General features: G+C 41.3%; 1 protein-coding gene and 1 long non-coding RNA gene across 2 annotated transcripts; one reads left to right on the top strand and one right to left on the bottom strand.

Moving 5' to 3' along the window:
• Positions 1-3,302: 3,302 nt before the first annotated feature.
• ednraa (endothelin receptor type Aa) lies at positions 3,303-15,099 on the bottom strand. The gene is made up of 8 exons (XM_062387854.1): positions 14,868-15,099; positions 13,135-13,668; positions 10,735-10,862; positions 8,467-8,665; positions 6,653-6,805; positions 6,313-6,446; positions 6,098-6,206; positions 3,303-5,637 (listed from the first exon to the last, which is right to left on the bottom strand). Exons 2-8 carry the CDS (start codon positions 13,609-13,611, stop codon positions 5,500-5,502), a joined length of 1,338 nt encoding a protein of 445 aa, XP_062243838.1. The 5' UTR covers positions 13,612-13,668; positions 14,868-15,099; the 3' UTR covers positions 3,303-5,499.
• Positions 15,100-16,567: 1,468 nt separating this feature from the next.
• On the top strand, positions 16,568-20,027 carry LOC133953774 (uncharacterized). Its single transcript, XR_009920719.1, has 4 exons — positions 16,568-17,649; positions 17,989-18,065; positions 18,374-18,466; positions 19,404-20,027. It is a non-coding gene; the product is annotated as an uncharacterized LOC133953774 (long non-coding RNA).
• Positions 20,028-20,251: the final 224 nt, after the last annotated feature.

Raw genomic sequence — 20,251 nt, 5'->3', positions numbered from 1 at the left:
ATGTATACTTTGATTATTGCTGTTGTGTGGGCTGACTCACTGTGTAATGTAATCTAATGCTTTTAAAACTTCCTGTGCTACAGCAACAAAAATTCACACTTTGAAAAAGGGCCTCTTTTTCAGGGAGTATAGCTATTTACGAACAAATGCTGTATTTCCCATTTGCTTTAACCAAGAGGCCAATTGAGGAATCTCTCACTATCTAAAAACGTATCACGGTGAAGATTTGTCAGGAAAAAAATGTATTTGCTCTGCGCAGTTTTTGGCGCCCCCCTCTGAATGGCGCCCAAGGCAACCGCCTATGTCGCCTGTAGGAAAGACCGGCCCTGTTCATGGGTCTTGATGGCAAATCTGAAATGTTAAAGGGACTGGTATCTATGAGTGTGTGCAATTTGGAAGTTAGCGGAGGAACGTGCTCTACTGAATGCCACTCTAGTTTTTGTTTTAAAAATTAAAAAGACATGTGGCTATCTTTACATTGACCTGTCTCTGTTCAGACTGAACTACAAGACACTAATTAATAAATCAATTTCGTGATTCAGCTGCCTTGTTTATGTTTTACATTTAACAAATGAAGACTATAAATAATAAGGTCCAGAACTGGATTGTTACTGATCCTCAAACTGAAATAATCATCATACTCTGACAATGACCCACCGTTCGCTAATTTCAATTTTACGCTGGTTTCCCAGGGGGCAATATATTTTCTTTCATCTAAATTAACAATTGAACTGAAAAGAATCATGCACGAGTATGTCTGTGTGTCTCCCTTCGAAATGACGGGAGGTAGAACTTTCCATTCTGTTGCACCATGTTTCCACTGCCCCACAGTCACAGGAATCACCGGTTGTTGCAGGACAGATTGTTCATGAATTTTGAATGGCTCCTTTTGGCTTTTATGAATTAGAAATGGTCTTTGCCACAAGTCGTGCAAGCGAGTGTCATGGTGGATAGCTTGGAGGGGCTGCCATGCAAAGTGGCATACAGGGTACAACCATGTTAAGGCAGGGTAGATAAACATATGCTGTGTTTGATCAGAGCCAAAACACATTTTAGAATAAGGGATGTGGCGTCCATCGCTTCTGCTAAATCACCGCCCAAAACCATTGGGTGAGGCAGCTCGTACCGAACGTGCCTCACAGGAAAAGATGAGCAGAATGGATCGGCCGGAGGAACAATAACAATCAATGCATAAGAAAAGAAGAGACATCGAGTCTGATTCCCTTAGATATAATGTATCACCCAAAGTGCACCTCCTCTGTCAGGGTAATACACAAGTGTGCCATTGTTCAACAATGACTTATTTATCTTAATACGTCTGCCATAGGCCTGTGTGTCAGGAAATGTTCAGACTCACTGAGGGCTGTTCACTTCAGCTCATCTGCTCCGGAACAACACCCGCGAGTGGAGATGGGGCTGAAGAAGCTCAAAGTCAAACAGCATCGACAGTGAAAGCAGGAGTCATAGTTTCACAACATGTCCCTCTGAGCCTCTTTAAAGGATCAGGCTGGTAATATTTTAGTGTTTACTATCAATAAACCAGTATTGAATTTCCAAGAATTACCTGCTTATCTAAAGCTTTATACAACTGAGTCAGTGTCTCTATTGAGTGACAAATTATTTTCTTATCATGTTGCACTACAGGCATGATAGCAACTATACTTTGAATTGATTCCATGTAATGTATACGTGTAAATATATATAATGTAAAACATGGCCCTTCAAATCTGTGCCTGAAATTAGGCCCCAACAAACAGAGCATTTGATCCAGTTTGACATACATGTTTTAAATCTACCAATACCGAGCTGATTTGAGGAATACCTTTCTATGGACTAAACTATTTGGGACCTGTTTCATGATTTATATCAGTGTTTGTATCTGTTGACAATATTAAGAATATTGAATAAAATCAACCTAATCAATTATACGACATAACAAAAGTACTGCAATAAGTCACACTAGGGAACTGAGCTGCTGAGCCAGGGCTGTAAACTTATACTTTACCTGCCTGATTGTTAATTTGATGAAGCAAATTATTAATTTAACAACGTGCACTACATTATGAAAGTGTCTCATCTTGTCTGCTGCTCAGTGTTTCCTGTCTGCAGAGGCTGGACCTGACAGCCTCATGTGCACCATGTGTCAAGGCCAGAAAAGCAGCCAGCTCAGCGGAGATCTGCTCTTCTCACGCAGGCCTGTAGCTTTTCAGCTATTATGGCTTTTTGTGCTTACCCTTACTCATCCACTCTCCACTGTGTGCATCATTATTTTTTGCATTTCTTATAATTAAATTGGTATAAATATATTTATTATTCAGCATACCTGTATGTTTCTGCAAAAGTCTGAGGGCGTAAGCGACTTCACTCACAAATAAGTGAGTTTATTTTACCATCTAATGCTTGGGCAGGAAAGAGAATGTTTTATTTATTTTATTTATTTGTCTCATGTGAACAGAGTGGTTTAAACTGAACTTGTTAGTTGTTAGTTGTTTATTTTTGACTCTTGGAATTGAATAAACGTTGTAACACATATTCCACATTAAATAGAATAGCATGACAATGTCCGGCAGCAGAAAGACTTTGAAATTCAGGACCTTTCTTTATTTCAAAACTTGAGTACTTGAGCAGGAAATCTTGTGACGCAGCCTCCATTGTCTTTGCCTCGGACACTTGGTTTTTAACAGACTGAGGGAATCCATAAACAAATCTGAGTGAGCTCCGCACTGAGGAGTACTTTGGAGCCACGAGAGCCTCTTATTTGTTTTCTAGCTTTATTCAATTCACTGCTGGCAAGAAGGAAAGGTTCCCACCAAATTCCACAGAAATAAAACCGCAGCGTCCCACTCTTCCTCACTTCCTCTCACACACTTGGGTTGTTCATGTCCCAGAAACACATGGATGTTTTCCCATTCTGTTTCATCTGAATGTCATTACATGTTTTGCTTCATTTCCATCCTCATTAAACTGTGAAATGTTGTGTTTTATCAACCCATGTTTTGACCCAATCAGTGATTTCATTTGAGGAATATGAAACAGTTTCATGAAGTTTATGACCTGGCTGTGATTTATCACCAACCAGCTGAAACAAATAACAGGCCTTATTCAGATAAAGAAGTGGGTTGCTACAATGTGCTGTTGGTCTTGGGTGTTTCTCAGCTTTGTGAATGGATATCCGTGGTCCTGGTAATTGTCTCTTTTTGAGTTAGCCGATGCAAAAAAAGTGTCAAATAAATGCTTGTTCCATTAAAGAAAGTTGAAATGTGTTTGTGTCGCATTGAATAAAGTCCCACTGCCATTAAAACTTCTACATTTTCAGCAATCGCTCACTTTAATGACCATTATGACATTGTATGTAAGCAAACATGCACAAACAATCCCGTCACATCAAAGCTGAGACTAAAAATGGAGTTAAAACGCTCAAATCTTTTTTCCTCTACGCTCTTTTGGCCACACAGATGCGAAGTGAGTTGGTATCAGATTCCCACCGTCCGAGCTGGTCACATCCTCTCCACTGACATTCGCAACCCTGAGGGCTCCGTTGCCAAGCAGGTCACAGTGAGCGTCAAATCACTCCCAGACGCCTTTTTCTCAAAGACGCAGATGAAAAACAGAGAGGGGGGCCCCAGTGGCTTTTCCGGAGAGAGCAACGCTTGTGGGCAACGGTAAAATGAACCTCTTTGTTCACAGTGGAGATGGAAAATGGATTTATTGGTACAAGCAGCAGCACTAACACGTGGTTTACACGTTAAATCCAAGGCAACAAACACATGTGAGTTCCGTCTTCCACAGGGTATGTGTAACGTTTGTATATGTTGAGGGATAGTGGTAAAATAACACGGTACAGATATCACTTGGTCTTATGTACTCAAGTGTGCAAAAGTGGAACACGCACACACACACACACACACACACACACACACACACACACACACACACACATGTTCAAGCACACATAGGTTTACATGTATTCACATATCAAACAATATAAGGCATTATAGTTGAACACGTTTGCCACACATTAAAGAACACTTATAATTTCCTGTAAGTACTTTCTTGAATGAGTAGAGGAGATTGACATCGCTCTCATTACTGCAGGTTGTGTACAAGGCTACGGCTAGCAGCAAGTTAGCTTAGCTTAGTTCAGCTGGGAAATAACTGCAGTCAGCCAAGGTACAGACGTAAACCCCACTAATAGTGATCGGGTTAGGTTTACATAAAGCTATAGATAATTACTAAGTGATTACATTAATAGTTACTTAAAGGTTCAGTGTGTAGAATTCAGTGACACCTAGTGGTGACGTTGCATGTTGCAGCTGAATCCCCCTCACCTCACAGTCCACAATTTAGATTATTTTATGTTCAATTTCTGTCAATAGATCCCTTTCATCTAAATCTTACACACTGTTCCTTTTAGTGTAAATGTATTTTGTCGTCCCCTCTATACAAGTACACGTTTTTTTGTATGGTTCAAATAAAGGAGATACAGCGACTTAAACAAATGTTGTTTTGCTAGCAGTTTCCCCCTTCTATCAGCCTTTAAGCTAAGCTAACTAGCTGATTTAACGTAATGTTCAACACACAGACATGAAAGTCGATTCTAACTCTTTGCAAGAAAGCGAATAATCATGTTACCAAAATGTCAGACTATAACATTCGGAGTCTTTACCACCACCAGTACAACTCATCTGCCTCTGTTATTACATCATTGTCTGGATAAAACACTTATCATTACTGCAATATAACACTTTATAAAAGTGGACACTATACACATATATATATATATATTCCATGGCTTATACATGCACATTAGCCTATTGTTGTATAGTCGAATTCACAGTGCTATTAAAAAGGTCATTCCTGTCCATTTTTGGTGAATGGTGATATCAGACCTGTCATAACGCATTACTCCATATTTATCATTTGCTTGACCTGTGCTACAAAAATACAGAGTTGTACCTTATCTGCTCCAAAAACAGTCCTGCACTTTTTCTAATTTTGTGCCAGTGAACTGTTTTTGCTCATATTCTGACACCAGACGTATTTCCAGCATGTCTTCCAGCCGGAACAGGCGTAGGTGGCCGGATGTCGTTCATCCCAAACAGAGGTCTCCTGGACCTTCTTCCTCAAAGTCGTAATAAAACTTATGGAATGGTCACGACACGGTTAGGTTAAAGAAAAGTTCATGGTGATTCCTTATGGTTGGAGGACCTTTGGCCTCATGGTTACAATAATAAATGGGAAGTTGAACAATAACGGATAGAAGAAACAATCCTGACCAAGCAAAGGTCCACCGTGTGAAGGTCTTGTACTTTGCGGCTCCGTCCGTCCAAAAAGTCGCAGAGAAATGAAAATGAATTGTCCCCATACAGGCTCATGAGTTGCGTCAGTTGTCCGAAGGATGTTGACTGAAAAAGTACTTTTTCTGAACTGGTTGCGTTGGAACAGCTTCTTGTGGGGGTTTTGAAAAGCTTGAAAACAGTCCTCAGGTGAGCGAGTGGTTCAGTTGCTGTCCTTCCTGATGCTGCGGTCACTGTACAGGTTGTTGGGCTCGGGGCTCTTACACTGGATACTGGTGCCGTTCATGGGTCCGATACTGCTCAGCTGGTTGTCAGAGTAACACCAGCAGCACAAGCATGACTGAAAGAACATGTGAAGAGAAAAAAATAAAGTTAATTTTTAAAGGAAAAGTTTCGGGAAATACATTATGATTCATTTTCGTTCTTGTTGGGAGTTCGATGAGAAGATGGATTCCACTCACTCATACATTAACATTGTTACTTGTAGGATTTTCTTTTGACTCCCCCCCCACCCTCCCTCCCAAAACTCATATGACGTGCAAACTTGAGACATGGTTTATCTCCAGCTCAGGTCCCTTTGACAGATATTTGCAGTGTGTGACCTCTGCCAGTAAAGTGAATACATAAATCAAAGAGCTGCTTTTGCATGGAATGCCATCACAACATCTGAGTCATGGACCATATCCCGAGTTCTCTGTTTTCTTTACTGGCAAGACTAAATCCGAAGGCTTATTCAGAATGTTTGTGTGGTCGTGTGTGTGTTTGTGTAACATGCGCCCTGTTGTAGGGAAGTACTATACCTTGAAGCAGTTTTTAAACTTCTTGCTCACAAAGTAGAGGATAATGGGGTTTATGCAGGAGTTGATGGTTGCAAGGTTGATACCAAGGTAATCCAGCACCAACAGGAAACTGTGAAAAGAAAATGTAAAAAAGTCTGATTATACTTATCCTTATTCTTCGGGTTTCATATTTGTACATTTTTTAATTGAGGAGCGTTGCTCTACCAGCAACTAACCTGAGCAGGTCACATCGCGATCTATCATTCTGGGAGTAGACCGTCCTCTTCAGGATCCTGCTGAGGTGCAGTGGGAACCAGCATAGGGCAAAGATGAGGACCAGGCAGAAGACAGCTTTGGCCACTTCCCGTCTCTGGTGAGGAAATGAAAAGAGCAAATATAATGAAGTTTGCATAATGGATAGTTAGACGGCTATTGATTACACACTTAGCCAGTGTGTATCCATTTTACACACTGCTACTGTTAATGTCCTTTTTTTTGGACTTGACAGAATTGTGTTTCTCAGAGTTAAAAGCTTATAAGGGTTTTCATCGTGCTTTAGAAGCCGTGTGGTCCCACCTGTTTGAGGTGCTCACTCAGAGCGATCCGCAGGCTGCCGTTCCTGTGGTTGAGCATCTCGCCGGTCATCAGCGTGTAAAAGACAGCGGTGCAGGCGAGCGGGACACAGAAGTAGAAGCCAAACAACCACCAGTCCTTTGCATCCTTGTAGAACTACAGGGACAAGCACATGTGACATATTAAATCACAGTTAATTAGAATAAAAACACAAATTACAGTGTGAGCAGGTCGCTCTTTGTAATTCCTTAGAAATGCCCAATCCTCCTCTCCTTCCATAAAACTCCACCACCTGCTCTGCATCACACTTTAATACCTCTTCTTGCCCTATAAAACCTTCTCTTCCTTTTCTGTAATTGACAACTTCCCACAAATGACTCTTCTTGGACCTACATCTTTTGTAGGGAGTGTTTTTCTCTCCACAGAGCACAAAGTGCTGCTCATTGTGGGAACTTTTGGATTTCTCTATTTATTTTTAGATCTTGACCTAATTATGTGATGACTTGGGCCTTAAAATTGAACTGAACTGAATCCATCTTATTATAATTCACTCTTCTTTTTGCCATGGATTTGTTTTTGTTAAGCACTTTGTAACCTTGTTTAGATAAGTGCTATAAAAATAAAGTTTTTAGAATTATTACATCTGTCTTAGTAGGCAGCAAATCTCTATAGAATTTGTCATAGCTACTGATGTAAGGAAAAAATAGACATCATATGTGATGCTGGAAGTAGGCGTGAACCTGAATAGTCAGACTTGGCTATAATCCTTATATGCTTTGGTAATTGTACCTGACCGGGACCCAAACCACTACCAGACTACCCATGTACTCCAGTGCCATTGAAGTCTGTGTGAATACTTCACATGTTCTGAAAACTGACTGGTTTTAATTGGCCTTTGTACATTAAATGAGGCCATCTGGATTTCTTTGCTTAGTAACTATACGCTTTAAAAACAGCGCAAATTAAAAACCACACATTGTGACTGAACCTTTTTACATTAAATCTGAAGCATAAACCTACATTTTGCTGATAAAGCTGAATAAAACTGGTGAGAAAATCTAGTAAAGTAAAAATAAAAACACTATTTCATTTCAATCAAATAACACTGTTAGGAGGCTTACGTTTCTAAAGACCTGTTTATCTATTGCAGAGACATTGAGGACAGAGTGGGCCGGCCGAGTGCATATGGAATAGATATTCACATGTGGCTCAGCTCCAGGCCTCAGATTTCAGGCGGGTAATTGCACGTGGCCTGCTATCAATTATGTGCTCGGAGGATGTTAAAAAGGCCACCGACTCTGAGAGAGAGTAAATAGACCCAGTTTATTTCTTAAAGGGCCCCCCCCCCCAAATCCTCTTAGTGTCAAATTCTCAACTCAGGGCTTGAAAGGTGAATTTGGGTCGGAGTGCCACACCCTGAAATAATAGTTTTTTAGGGTTTTAAATATTTATGGCCCTTATAGGGAAATGTTACAGTTGATAGCTTCTGCTGTCATATAGATACTTTAAAAGTATACGGCCCTATAAATAGCACATCATCGTGCCAGCCTGCAATTTAAAACACTCAGAACAAACAACGCTTGCTTTGAAGATGATAGAAATATTCAGCTGAACGTGCACTTTCACTTGAAGTTTTCCTCATGCAGCTGAGGTTCCTATCTCATTAGTCCTGTAATGTTCTGTCTCTTCACTCCAAGAATCAACGACTGTTCTGAAGTGTACTTTGAGACAATGCACTGTGCAGCACATCATGGTCTGAATACAGGCAAAACAATGACTCGTATAAAACCACTGTAGGAGTGAGGACGTGAGCGTACCGTCAGAAAATCGGTTGTGGGTTTCATCATGCAGGTGTGTATGGTTTGATTCCTGTAGTTGAAGGTGTGCATGTTGAACACCATAGCCTCGGGTACGGCCAGGATGAACGACAGCAGCCAAATGGAAACGATCTCAATGACAGTGAACAGAGGGATGCCCACGCCCTGCACTCTGCTCCAGGAGGCCACGGCTCTGTACCTGTGAGACAGAGAAATTAACATTCAGTGTCTCAGTATATAAAAGCCAGGGTGAGGATTACCGGAAAAGTGTGAACGTAATTACCCACTAATCACTATTTAGTCCACTTTGTAGTGAGTTTTGGAAAATGGTCTGAAAGTTCAAACCTTCTAAAGAAACCTTTTCAAACTTTAGACAAACTTATCCATGGTCTGTGGTTCCAACTCCTGATATATTAAGCCTGAAGGTCCAGACCAAACAAGGAAGGTGTGAAAGTGCCAGCTGGATCAGATGAACAAGACTCAAGGCTTTTGAGTTAAGTATATATTACATTTTTGATTTTAAAGCATAAAACAGCATATGTTATTACCATGATATTAATATGACATGAATAAAGACTGCCCTTTATTAATGAGAATCAGTCTACAACAGCTGACTTGCGTGCAGCTTGCTTCTCCAACTTTAAACACAAACCAGTAAACCCATCATTTTCCCCGTGTCTCATGACTGACAAAGCAAACATCATTTCCCAAAAGCAAACACAGCAAACTGCTCAGTCAGCAAAGCATATCAAAATGTTAAGAATTAATGACGAGAGATGATCAATTGTTTATTTTAAATATCTAATATTTATATTTCTGTGACGCCTCCAAACAGACTGGCCCGTGTTGGCAGAGAGGTCTGTGTTGGCTTGTTTTTCCCGTGCACTCGGTACTTGTTTGCCTGTTTGTTTCTTTAATGGAAACCACTTGTCGAAATGTTTTAGTAAAATCCCGCATCAAGATTTTATGGCTAAAACAATATATTTTTCATGACACATTTGAATTTCTCTGTCGAACAACATGGCGGCATTTATATTTTACTAAGTGGTAATGTATCCACCTTTTTTTCTCTTCCTCCAACGTTGAAAAGATGCAAAGAGTCTCACAGGGAGAGATGTATGCTATATACACATTTCCTGGAAAGGTGTGCTCTTGAACGCAGCTCTGCAGCTCTGCAGCTCTGCAACCTTCTTCTTCTCCTCTCTAATAGAGGTCATTACATCACTGCAGGGGTCAATCTGTGCATCAAAGAAGGAGCCTCTTATCTCTAAAGTTGTGTCTGGAGCACAAAGTGAGATGCCACTGAACTTCAGCACTTCACCGTGATTATTTATTCATTAGGGAAATTCTATTAAGGCACTATAAAAAAATGTAGCTTGTCATTATACTTGCTATCGAGATGGAGTTTGTAATATGAAGTTCATACGGGTAGAGCGTCCACTTTCTACCATACACTTAGTGTTGATCATAAAAAGGTTCCGATAAACAATTAAGGAACAGATCTTAAAGGAAGCAGCAACAGATACTGAGGCAACACACACATGAGAACTAACTTTCCAATGAAAGATTGTTATTGATATTCATTGTTTCCTTGAAATAAGATATTCATAATTTATTATTATACAAACCAACCTCATAAGCAAAAATGATATGAGACAAAAACAGATGTGAGACATAACAATCCGAAACGAGCCTCTCTCTCTCTCTCTCTCTCTCTCTCTCTCTCTCTCTCTCTCTCTCTCTCTCTCTCTCTCTCTCTCTCTCTCTCTCCTGAGACTGGATTGAATTGGCAGGGCTCGTTGGCTGAATCAGACTTGTTTAATTTTCTTTCCAGTGATTTGAGTGGACTGCCTCCTTTAGTGTAATCACATCCGCTTTTGTAACGGGGAAAAAAATAATAATCTCTTATTAAAAAAGCTGCCTCCTTAAGGAGAATGGGAAAACGTATATAATGTGAGTTATAGAGAATTATTGAAATCCCCTAAAAACGACTTTAACAGGTGTGATTAAATATGTGATACTCATTCCAGTCCTAGAAATGTCATGCCTAATCTGCACCTCAACTCAAATTATCTTATCTTATCTTATCTTATCTTATCTTATCTCATCTTATCTTATTAAACACCACAAACGTCTGTACAAAACCCATCATAGTGTTCTTGGAGCAAGAGTTTTGCTGGAATCTAACTTGTGTATTAAAAGCCTCTAAGCCTTTACAGCTCTTCCTGTGACTGATGGTGAAGCAGTGTGGAGGATGTGGCCACTGACCTGTCCACGCTGAGGGCGCACAGGTTGAGCACAGTGATGCCCACAGAGGCTTTCTGCAGGAAGGGCACCATCTTGCACAGCCACAGGCCGACCACGCTGTCGTCAAACGGCCAACGTGACGCCAGGAGCTGGAGGAAAAACAACAACAACAACATCATGGTCGGGTCAACACTTTGATCATTGGTCTTTCACATTCACATCATTACCTCTGTCAAGGAAGTTATGTTTTCAATGGCGTATGTTTGTTGGTTTGTGGTTTTTGGCAAAAGGAAGACAACGTTACATTTAGGTGTAGATCCAGATCAGGGGCATTTTCACTTTCTTTAACACTGTGAGATATTTCCGTTGATTTCTCTGGATATTATAAATACAAATTGGGATCTATTGAATGTACATGTGGTTTTATAAGGAGAGTGTTGGGCCTTGGTGGAGTTCAATGTTCTACTGAGTGACACCTTCTCGTAGTGAGTAGTGAAAGCCTTTCTGATTATTAATCTCTCTCTGCATGTTGACCTTTTAAACTGATGTGACTGTGGACTGAGTTACGTCTCAACATCATCTTAACATCATTGAGGATTTAGTTGGACATGGACCCCATGGAGCTCATCCACTTTGAACAACTTCTGCTGACATTTCCCATTTCCTGTAAACATAAAGCTCTCAAAACCTGCAACTAAACTTGAATGATAATGAGTCCATATCGTCACTACTACGAGCCACTTCCACTGCCTCTCATTATATTACTTCCTTAGTGAAGAAGTCAAGGCCATGCGAGTGGAGGTTTTTGTTTTGCGTCAGAGCCGGCCTTGGCAATTTTCCTTCATAAGGACACAACCTGCGTTGATCAAGTGTCTTTGGGCCGAACCCAAAGGAAGAACTTTACGATGCTTCCTGGCCCTGTTATGTTTACCCGTGCAGTTTCCTAGGAGGTCAGGAGAGGAGCCCACGCCATTGTTTTTAGAGTATAAGTAGCAGATTATTTTTAGATAACAGTCGCTGCCCCGAGGAAGTGAACAGGAGGCTTGGGATGGCTACAGCCTTGTAGACGTGGCTCTTTCTTTGTTTTTTTGCACAAACTGTTGCCCCAGTAATGTTTCTGTTTCCTCTTTGCACATGTGCAGCTGGAACTTCAAAGTCACCGTGGCCTCAAAGTCCCCCACTTAATTTTAACCAGGTGGCGTTCTCATTGTTATGCTGTGAGATGGAGTCCCATAATGAACTCACTACATCACATTGACTGATCACTGTATTTAGCAATCAGGGTTGATTACTACCCAAAGCGTGACATTGGTTACTGGTGATAATCAACACAAGACGGGAAACCTGAGAATAATATTTCATCATTAGATAACATTTATTATTTAAAAGGAAAAAAAAATCTGTGGTGAAGTAAAAGGAAAGAATTTCTGATTGTGGTTGAAGCTGTTCGTAAACACAGGGTTGAAAAAATGTCCTTCCGCAAAAGTGGTTGGGTTTGTTTGTTTGTCTGTTACCAGGATTAAAACCACTCCATGGATTATCTTGAAACTTGGAGGAAGGTTGTGTTATGGTTGAGGCAATTAATCATTATGTTTTGGTGCAGATCCAAATCAGGGGGTGGATTCTTTTTTCTTTTTCACTTTCTTGTACGTCCCGAGATCGATGTTTTTTAACATTTTCACCACTTTCCAAGGGAATGATTAATCGATCTTGATAAGAGATGTTCAGGGGACTGATATTTATGAATGTTGGCAATTTGGTGAAGATCGAAATAAAAATCTGGATCTGTGTGGATTTAAATGTGGTTTCATTAGGGTGTAGGCTTTTCTCAGCTGCTGTATGGTATCAAATAGGATTAGAAGGCTGTAACTACCTCCAATGTGTAGTTGAGAAACATAATTGGGCCTCAGCTGTAAGGCTTGTTGACGCTCTACTGAATGTATCCCTGTTCAAACTCATCCTCATGGGCTACCTACGATCGTTGGGTGGTCCAATAAACAACTGAGTCCAAAAACGATTCACTTGATTTATCACTGGAGGAGCAGTAGATTATATCTGAAAATAAAACTTCCAGATAAGCGTCTAATGTCTCAGGTCAGCACAAGGCCACTGGCATGTGGGACTACAGCCTGATCCCTTTGTTTGCTCACGCCGGCCGTATCCCTGCTCCTCTCATCACTAATCTGCTCACACCCCGAAGTTAACGCTGCCTGACTGATTACACTTTCCCGTCTGTTTGCACACTCACTTACACCCCGCCCCCATTTGCCCGTCTATAATATGCCACTTTAACTTTGCCTTTCACTTCAATTGTTGCTGCTTTTCACTCTATCAACACACAGGGACCTGTCGCTTAGTGGCATGGCAGTGAAGGTAAGTAAAACTTCAAGTAAACATGCACAAATGGAGTAGAAACTGTACCTTGTAAACATTGATTGGTATATCAATGAAGATGTAGATGAGGTCCCCCAGTGCTAGGCTGGCAATCAGGGCATTGGGCCCATTCCTCATGCACTTGTTGCGGTAAATAATCCTCAGCAGGGTGGCGTTGCCGATCAGGCCGACGGCAAACACGATCACGGAAATTGTGGTGTTGATGTACTTAAAGTAGCCCTTAAGAGAAGTCATTTGCAGGCACATCGGAGGCTTTACCGGCGTCTTTACGACAGTTTCATTGGCAAAGGCGGATCCCGCCGCCTGTGAATCGGCCCCCAGGGCCTGCAGGTGGGGCCCTGGGCCCGTGCTCGGACTGACGGTGCTGTAGGTTCCCCGAGACTGACGGGTGGAGTGGGCGAGGAGGCCCAGGTCCTTCTCGGCTTGGGCTCTGTTTATCTGGCACATTCCCCTGGCTGCCAAACAGGCCATTAGCACCAACATATGTAGAGCTGCGGTGCCCATTGTGGAACACAGTCGGAGCTTTGATTTCACTGATTGGAATGCAGTCCCAGTAAATCTCTGGTGAGGAAAGAAAACAAAACGAACAAGAGGAAGAACTGGTTATTTTTCAGAGAACACATGGAAATCCCTCAACCATCTCATCTCCAATTAAATCCAACCAAAGTGGAGTATTACATGTTAGTTTTAAAAAGATCTGTCCCTTTTTAACACTGCGAGCAAGTTTAAAACTTCTTCAAGACTTCAGAAAGGTTTTACGGAGGCGGCACAGACTGGAGATGCCGGGACTGGTTACAGTGGGACAGTGGACAGCGTTCTCATTGTTATGCTGTTCAATGGATTCCCATAATTAACTCACTACATCAGGTTGACTGATCACTGTATTTAGCAATCAGTGTTGATTCCTACCCAAAGCGTGACACTGGTTACTGGTTTGAATTTAATACAAGACGGGAACCCTGAGAATAATATTACATCATAAGATAACATGTATTATTTAAAAGGAAAAATCTGTTGTGAAGTAAAAAGAAAGAATTTTGGATTGTGGTTTAGGACGAGGCATCAGCAAGAGGGCAAAGGGCATCTCCTTCACTCTCCACCGCTCCTGGAGGATATCAGAACATCTTTGTGTTACTACTCCGTCACAATACTGGTGCAGCTATACAGGGAAGGCTTCATGTGTGCCCTCGCTGCTCCGACCACAAGTCCCGTCTGTGGGTCTACGACTGGCTGATTTCCTCAGTGCTGCATTTTCCCCTCTGTTTCCAATTTAGAAAGGTTTAAACATGTGGTTTGAAAATAAAGCGCTTTTTCTTGGTGCAGGGTTGATTTCAAGTAAAAAAAAAATACGCAATGCAAGATTACAGACTATCCAACAAGACAAAATACAGACTTTCCATCTGAATGCTTAGTTTATACATATCTTCACCTTTCACTGCCTCTTATCAGGCACAAAAAACCAACAAACTTTCTGGACAAAAATCAGAGTAGCTCATTCCATGGCGGAGAGCAGACAAAGTTTCAAACTGTCAGATGGATAGTGAAGCCCCTTTTCATCATGTCACAGTGCAGGCAAACTCTTACAGCCCAGAGTTCTTCCTGTTCAAAGTCCCAGCTGTCACCAAGTACACAAAGAACTATTTAGCAGCCAGCCCTTCAAGTAGCATCACAGTTTAGCATCAGCATGACACTGCTGGGATCTGTGACAGCACGCAAACCGATCTGTCCATAAATAATAAATACGTTTGGTTTTCACCTACCGCTTCTAAAATGTCTGCCTGGCCCCCTTGGAAACTGTCAGGCAAACTTTCGGCTGAAGCCCCCAGACATCTGTATCACATCACATGAGTAATTAACGCACTATCAAAGCCGCACGGTATCCCACTTGGTTTGAGCAATGCACCCGTCTGCTCTGAGGTGCCTTCGCATTATGGCTCAGAGTTTCCTGTTGAGAGTTTGCAGTATGTCTGAGTGTGTGTGTGCATGTGTGTGTGTATCCCTGCATGTGTGTGTGTGTGAGTGTGTGTCAGAGCACCAGTGAGACTCTTTGACTGGGTGGGATAGTAAATCTCCACCTCCCTTTGGTAACAGACTGGGCCCCCTTTGGAAACATCACCCCCCCCCCCCCCCTCTCCGCACTCTCTCTCCTCTCTCTTGGAGGCACCGCCTGCTGACAGTCATCTCCAAGGCACTGCAGCACACACACACACACACACACACACACACACACACACACACACACACACACACACACACACAGGGGCATCTGGGAGCCCGACGGCCCCCCCCCCCTCAATCTGCCCCTTCTCCTTAAAACCCTCCTACCTTCTCTTCCAGGCCCACTTACATTGTGTCTTGTATACATAACATGCAACTGTTTCCTCACACAAGAGGCAGCAGAGGTTTGATCGGAAGGAGGACGCGCACGAGGCAGTCAAGTGTCCATGTTGCTGTGCCATGTTTCTTTTAATTGTGATGGGAGGGGAGGACCGAGACGGGAAGCAGGAGCGAACCATCAGCCCTGCCGGTCGTTGCTTTCACAGAACAACCAGTGTGTGGGTGGTCGAGGTGCCTCACGCACCCTAACTGCTGCTGAAGTTCAGATGCTGTAACGGGCTGTGGAGTCCCTTTAAATGACCAGATATACATTATCACTGTAGGAAAACAAAACACACTTAAATATCGACACGTCCCTGACAGCTCGGTGCTTTTCTGTGAGATGACTAAAAGCCAGAGTGAGGAGAGAGGACGGTCGAGTGTCCAGAAAGACGAGTGCTCCTACATCACTGTCCAATTATGGATTCCAAAATGGACCGTTTATCATGAAGTGCACTAAGAGCAGGAAGAGGGCCATCAGAGCCGCTCATCCTCGGTCTCTCCCACCGACAAAGAGCCGACGCAGCAGCTGCTTAAAGGGGAAAACCACTCAATTAGGATATTCATGTTCTATTCCTGTCTACGTCGGACAGAGAACATAGTTGTTGAGAAGAAAAATCTCCTCTGAACACATCAAATGATAAAGTAACCTCCTCTCAATGAAATTAAAGTAGAATAAGAAAATTGATGGACTGAGACATTTATGTGACGTGTGTAACCTCTGGTAGGGAAGTGTGATATCCTGTTTCGGCAGAGTAAGTATATTTGTACTCGACTTTTTAGGAAATACAAAAACTAATATGCGTAGAAGTATTAAAGAGAGCCTATCTTAGCTCCTTGGGCTTATATGCAAATACTCAACATCAATATGAACTAGTAAGGGCTGGATTTATTTATACGGTGCTGCCAAAATCTGATTTTTATTATTAATTACCACTATATGAAAAAAGAGAAATGTTGGAAAAGGCAAACACATACAAACAAATATTCATAAACTTGTATTTTTCTATTCTTCATCTATGCAACATAACAATAATTCAACGCATGTACACTGTAAAATCCAATAGCTGCCCTGACATACATTTATTAGTTAACTTTACTAGGTTATCAACAATATGCACTTATGACTGGTATTTATCAAGTAAGAGTTACTTGCATGGTGAAAAACGCAAAATACTTAGTGTTTAGAGTGAAGATTACTTTATTTAGAGTTATGCTCACTCGCAACAATAAGTAGCCAACACAGTCTCACTCCCACTGCGCATTCAAAGAAGAAGAAGAAGTGTGCATGCGCAGTAGCAACATTCAGTCTCTCCCGCTCGCCAGTCCAGCACACAGGCCGGGGCACTGAGGGCAGCCTGCTGACTCGACTTTTGCGCCGTCTTGTTTATTCTTTTGAAAAATAATAAGGTAAGTTATCAAGCAAGTGTTTCTGTTAATATGTTTGAATTACTGCTACGACTGTTAGCGTTCGCTAGCTAGCGCTAGCGCTAGCGTTAGCGTTCGCTAGCTAGCGTTAGCGTTCGCTAGCTAGCGTTAGCCCTAACCCTAATTTTTAAATCATGACCTCTACCTCTGATATTTAAAAAGAAATCTTAAGACATCATTTTAGCCTGAATTTTAAGCAATGTGCCTCCATTATTAGTTGATTTTGCCTAATGCTATCTTAATTTTTGTGCCCTTGCTCACCTGTGGTTTTTGTTTTTGTTGCAGTGTCTTTCTATCACGTGCAGCACATTGGGTGTAGACATGTGCTATATAAATTAAGATTGATTAATTACATGAATACCTTTGAGGTCTAATAAAATTAAAATGTTACACTTTCATATTTTTCCATCCGCTCCCATTCTAAACTGCTGTGCCAATGTGAGGACAGAGAACTACTTCATAATAGGAGCAATAAAAAAAAAATCTGATAATTTTTTTGACCAAAATTATTAGGAAACTATAGCCCAAGGTTGGATTTGCCTGACCTTGTACTTTATTATTAAAAACAGGTTCCTGTAATACCAGTGTTAAGCATGCACATATTAAGGAACGTGTCAGTAATCTACAAACCACAACATCAGTGGAACTTCCTTGTAACTACAATATTTTTCTCTTTCAGAACAAGTGCTCAGAGCTATTGAAGAGCTGCTTTGACAACGTGGGCCCACTGCACTGGAGGTGAGATGCCAGTAGTTTATATTATGGGGGACATTTCATCTTAAAAAATCCAAAAAACTTCTTGTGAGCCATAATCCATATGTCCAGAACCAGCGTCATGTAAATTTATGTGCAAAAGTTGCCATTTAATATATGTTTACAGGCTAAATCCGTCTGTATGCTGTTAGCTTTTAGGCACACGTGCACGAGCAGTCATTTTGTAATTTTGCATGTTGCGGGTTCCGGACATATGGATTATGGCTCATGAGAAGTTTGGAGGGTTTTAAACCTTTTTTGGGGGTACTTTTATTCGGTTTTGCCTGTGCTTACAGCAGACATCCATTGTTTGGAAAAATACAGGAAGCTGTTTCCCCGTGGAGCTCCAGCAGTGCTTAGAGGGCTAAAAAACCTTCACCTGACATCTTATCAGCAAGGGGGTGAGTAGATGATGACCGTATTTTCATTTTTGGGTGAACTATTCCTTTAAGGAGTTATAACCACCAGCAGTAGAACAGTTTTTGACAAAGTGCTGCACCTTAATTAGATTAAATTGAGAGACTATTCTTACTTATAATCTCCTTTGAAAATATTTCTTGCAGATGCTTTGGAACTGTAAGCAGTGCCTCTTTTCCGCAGACAAAAGAGGACAGTTGTTAAAAAACTGTCGCCTAAAACATGGAGGTTTTACTGTAGCTTTTAAATGCTGCATTATCTATAGCTGAATTTGTTCATCATCCACTTCTAGAAACCAGATGTGACAGCGGTACGCACCGTTGTACTCCGAGGCCTCCCTGTTCTACTTGGTTATGACCCCAGTGACTTCTACAACACCTGCTTCGTAAGTTTTCATAGGAGCATCTTAAAGGAGCACACACAGTTATGGGGAAATTTGATTTGTATTTACCAGTGTCTCAATTAGAGTGAGATAAAAAAACAAAAAAAACGTAATACTGAATATATCCATGAGTTCAGTACAAACATTGGCATGGGCTGCTTGCTGACTGACAGTTTGATGTCTACCAGAAGGGTGAAGTTACCAGCCTAACTCCTGTGAAGTGAGAGGAATACCTTTGATCTCCAAAACTGAGTTATTTAAGTACAAGACCTTGTACATATTCTTTTTTGTGGTTTCTGTTTTATTTTGAATGATGCAGTGGAGAGAAACAGTAAATCCAGGGGGAGGGAGAGGGGATAACATGCAGCAAATGGCCCAGGACGGATTCAAACCTGGGGTCGCTGTGCTAAGGACACAGTAGGAGATGTGTCCCCCAGCAGTCTAAGCCTATAGCAGCGTAGCTATAAAATGGTTAAGGGCTACCTGAACCAGCCCTAACTAAAAGCTCTGTCATAGAGGAAGGTTTTAAGCCTGGACTTAAATGTAGAGAGAGTGTCTGCCTCTCTGACCCATTGAGAGAGCTGACTCCACAGTCACTATCAAATAAAGCAGAAATGCCTCAAAAAAATCTTAAATGTTTTCAACTTAGCTTAGCGCAAATCATGGCAGTGAATATTTTGTTCACTTTTACCGAGTATGCCACTGACTTCTATCCACTGCCATTGTTTGCGCTGAGCTAAGCCGTGATGTTAAGAGCTGAAAGCCAGCTACTGGATGTACAGACACAAAAAAGGTATTGATCATGTTGTCTCACTATGAAAATGATAGAGAAAGTATTCCTTTAATGCACAAGGCTGGAAGGCAGTGTCGGGCAGGACACAACAACTGCCAACAACATTTCCCTGTTGCAATGTAATGTTTTTGTTTGGTTTCATCACAGGATTGTGACACTGATGAGACCTGGGTAAAAGTATCTGTCGGGGTGCTGACTGTTCTCCCTGAAGATCTGCAACTCCTTCCAAATCAGCTCCACCTTCACCCAATGTCTACTGCCATCATTGTTGAGGGAGGTATTGTAATGGATGAACTCCAGAACCTACCTGAGGCACTTTGCCTTTTGTTTGGAATGTCATACGCTTTGCATTTAGACTACCCTAAAGCCATGAAAAACACTTTCTGCTTCATTCAAAGAGTGATGCTTGGCTTGGGAGAGGACAAACTCCCACCAAAATTGCAAAGTCTTAAAAAACTCTTGTTGAGTTAGAATGCAAATGTACGAGTGGATTTAGTTGTTTTTTATTGTTCACTAAATTAACACACTCCACTCAAATTGTCAGCCCATGGGTTCATCAGCAGGTATAGAGGCTGTACATGTATGTATATTCATTCACATGTATGTGAGATCCATTGCCAGTTATTACCCTGTCAGGTTTTTGCGCTCATTGAGTAAAGCCACTTTGCACTTTTTTTTAATTTTTTATATATATGTAGTTTTTATTTAGTGATTTTTGAGTAACATTATTCAGGAATACAAAAGTGCACTTGTCAGCTTGTGGGTTATTTCCCATTGGTGGGAAAGAACTTGTGTTTACTGTATTATTGATCTTGATATTGATATTGAGCTGTGTTTGTGGATGTCTTTCAAGGCAATCTTTAAGAAAAAAAGTTGATATAAATGGAAGAAAAATTAAAAACAATTGATATATTTGAACATTCAACTGTGTTATTACCTTGATTTATTATGTTTAATTGAAACTCCGATTATTTTAGGAGATTGGAACCTTTTTT

Source organism: Platichthys flesus, chromosome 5 (genome assembly GCF_949316205.1).
Source record: "Platichthys flesus chromosome 5, fPlaFle2.1, whole genome shotgun sequence".
NCBI lineage: Eukaryota > Metazoa > Chordata > Actinopteri > Pleuronectiformes > Pleuronectidae > Platichthys > Platichthys flesus.
The sequence above is the reverse complement of the archived record's forward strand: the minus strand, read 5'-3'. Positions and strand labels throughout refer to the sequence as shown.

What these genes read in the sequence shown, in the direction of transcription:
- ednraa (XM_062387854.1), bottom strand. Translation starts at nt 13,611, where the DNA reads ATGGGCACCGCAGCTCTACATATGTTGGTGCTAATGGCCTGTTTGGCA. An exon ending in TGCGCCCTCAGCGTGGACAG is followed by an intron (nt 8,666 to 10,734) that starts GTCAGTGGCCAC and finishes TCTGTCTCACAG; the next exon opens with GTACAGAGCCGTGGCCTCCT. An exon ending in CCACAACCGATTTTCTGACG is followed by an intron (nt 6,806 to 8,466) that starts GTACGCTCACGT and finishes TTGTCCCTGTAG; the next exon opens with TTCTACAAGGATGCAAAGGA.